Source organism: Eimeria necatrix, genomic scaffold (genome assembly GCF_000499385.1).
Source record: "Eimeria necatrix Houghton genomic scaffold, Enh_scaff339, whole genome shotgun sequence".
Lineage (NCBI taxonomy): Eukaryota > Apicomplexa > Conoidasida > Eucoccidiorida > Eimeriidae > Eimeria > Eimeria necatrix.
Genome location: NW_013653913.1, coordinates 30,001 through 32,500, shown reverse-complemented (window position 1 = coordinate 32,500; position 2,500 = coordinate 30,001). Strand labels below are relative to the sequence as shown.

The 2,500-nt window shown below is 54.8% G+C and overlaps 1 protein-coding gene across 1 annotated transcript in view; it reads left to right on the top strand.

The window, feature by feature from the left end:
• Nucleotides 1-1,610: 1,610 nt before the first annotated feature.
• The window catches only part of ENH_00045010 (hypothetical protein), a gene marked incomplete at both ends in the record, with an annotated part of 1,065 nt that continues 175 nt past the window's right edge, over nucleotides 1,611-2,500 (top strand). Inside the window, 3 exons of the mRNA XM_013580960.1 lie at nucleotides 1,611-1,616; nucleotides 1,792-2,149; nucleotides 2,206-2,348. Of these exons, the coding sequence (XP_013436414.1) occupies nucleotides 1,611-1,616; nucleotides 1,792-2,149; nucleotides 2,206-2,348 (507 nt within the window). The remainder of the gene's footprint in view (nucleotides 1,617-1,791; nucleotides 2,150-2,205; nucleotides 2,349-2,500) is intronic.

Genomic DNA, 2,500 nt, shown 5'->3' with positions numbered 1-2,500 from the left:
ATTCAACTTTTGCTGCTGCTGAGAATGGGAGGGCACAGCGGTGGAGGCCATGAAGACACCCCAAACCCTAAACCCTAAACCCTACACCCTAAACCCTACACCCTAAACCCTAAACCCTAAACCCTAAACCCTAAACCCTGATCCCTGAACCCTGGCGGTGTTGACCCTCCGCTCCTTTTGTATCACTTCTGTCTTCGAGTTCTGTCTCAGTTGCTTAGGGATTAGGGTTTAGGATTTAGGGTTTAGGGCTTAGGGTTTAGGGTTTAGGGTTTAGGGTTCTGGGGGTTCTCAAATCGCTTCAGCTCTTCAAGGACCTGTCACTGAAGACAATTAAAAACCCTAAACCTCCATGGCCCCTAGGGGCCCCTTGGAGGCCCTTTGGGGGCCCTTTGGGGGCCCTTTGGGGGCCCTTTGGGGGCCCCTTGGGGGCCCCTTGGGGGCCCCTTGGGGGCCCCTTGGGGGCCTCTCGGGGCTCCTTGAGATCTCCTTGGGGGCCCCCTGGGGGCCCCTAAGAAGATCTCTTATTGGGGGCCCCCCGGGGGCCCCTGGGGGCCCCCCGGGGGCCCCTGGGGGCCCCCCGGGGGCCCCTGGGGGCCCCCCGGGGGCCCCTGGGAGTCCCCTAAGGGGCCCCCGGGGCCCTTTGGGGGCCCCTGAGGGGCCCCCGGGGGCCCTCTGGGGGCCCCTTGGGGCCCCCCTGGGGGCCCCCTGGGGAGCCCTTGGGGGCCCTTTTAGGGGCCCCCAGGGGGCCCCCAAGAAGAGATCTTCTGGAAATAAATTTTGTAGCATTTTGGAGTTATTGGCCTCGGTGGCAGTGGCGTGGCGAATAGCTGTGCTGAGGTCTTTCAAACCCTAGTTTAGGGTTTAGGGTTTGGGGTTTCGGGATCGCCTTGGATCTCATCCTCTGACATCAGCGGATTCTCCTCGGCCACGCTGCAGCAGCAGACGGGGCAGCAGAAGCCGCTGGGGTTTAGAATCAGGGTTTAGGGTTTAGGGTTTAGGGTTTAGGGTTTAGGGTTGGGGTTTCTGAGGGTTTCGTTTCTCCTGGCAGCAGAAAAGCCCAACTGCAGCAAGAGCTCCTAAACCCTAAACCCTAAACCCTCACAGCGGAGGCCCAGACCCACTGGCCAAACCCTAAAGTCTAAACCCTAAACCCTAAACCCTCACAGCGGAGGCCCAGACCCACTGGCCAAACCCTAAAGTCTAAACCCTAAACCCTAAACCCCAAACCCTAAACCCTAATTCGGGCTCTGTCGTCGGTTCCATAGTGTAGTGGTTAGCACCGTGGACTTTGAATCCACTAACCCGGGTTCGAATCCCGGTGGGACCTTTCAATTTCTTTTGTTGAATTTCTTTTTTTTCAATTAATTTATTTCAATTATGAATTTATTTATTTATAATTCACTTTTAAATAAATAAATAAATACTTTTGAGGCGAAAAACCCGAAAATCCTTCCGCCGCGTTTCCGCTGCTGCGGCTTGGCTCGCGGATCCAGGTGTCTGTACACCTCAATAAAGCCTCTCAATCCCTTCTCAGAAGTTCATTTTAAATTCATAATTGAAAAAGTGCAGATTTTAGATTTATTAAAAAGTATTTATTAAGGAAAGTTAAAATGCTGGTGGCCCTGGGGGGCCCCCGGGGGGCCCCCAGCCTACAGCAGCAGCTGCATGCAGCGAAACCCGAAGCTGTCTTGCTGTTTAAAAATGTCGAATTCTATTTTAATTTGAAATTAAAAAATGAATTTAATTCATTTACTTTGAAGTCCCCTCGCTGGCGCTGTTTTGCGAAGCAAGCAGCAGCAGCAGCAGCAGCAGCAGCAGCAGCAGCGCCTGCAGCAGCAAAACCCGAAGCAGCAGCAGCAAGGGCAGCTGCAACGGCAGCAGCAACAGCAGAAGCAGCAACAGCAGCAGCAGCAACTTGACCCAGAGGTCTACAGTCTTACCTGCGGCAGCCTTTGTCCTGAAGTTGCAGCAGCAGCAGCAGCAGCAGCAGCAGCAACAGCTCCTGCTGCTGCCGTTGCTGCTCCTGCTGTTGTTGCTGTTGTTCCTCAACAGCAGCAGAAACGAGAGCAGCAGCAATTACAACAAACGGAGCTGCTGCTGCAGCAACAGCAGCAACAGCAGCAGCAGCAGCAGCAGCAAGAGCAGCAGAGTAAGATGCCGCATATAAGTTGGTCTAATCTGGCATCATTTGCTTCTTGCTTTTAGCTGCAGCAGCAGCTGCAGCAGCAGCAACCTGCAGCAGCAGCAAGCTGCAGCAGGAGCTGTTTCAGCAGCAGCAGCTGCTGCTGAAACAGCAGCAGCAGCTGCTGCTGCGACAGCAGCAACAGGAGCTGCTGCTGTACCTGAGGGTTTAGGGTTTAGGGTTTAGGGTTTCCCCGTCGGCTGTTCCTCACCCCTTGCCAGTACGTCTGCGCTCCTAAACCCTAAACCCTAAACCCTAAACCCTAAACCCTCAGACTGTCCCGGCTCGAGCCTCTGACGGGGAGCAGCAGCAAGTGCT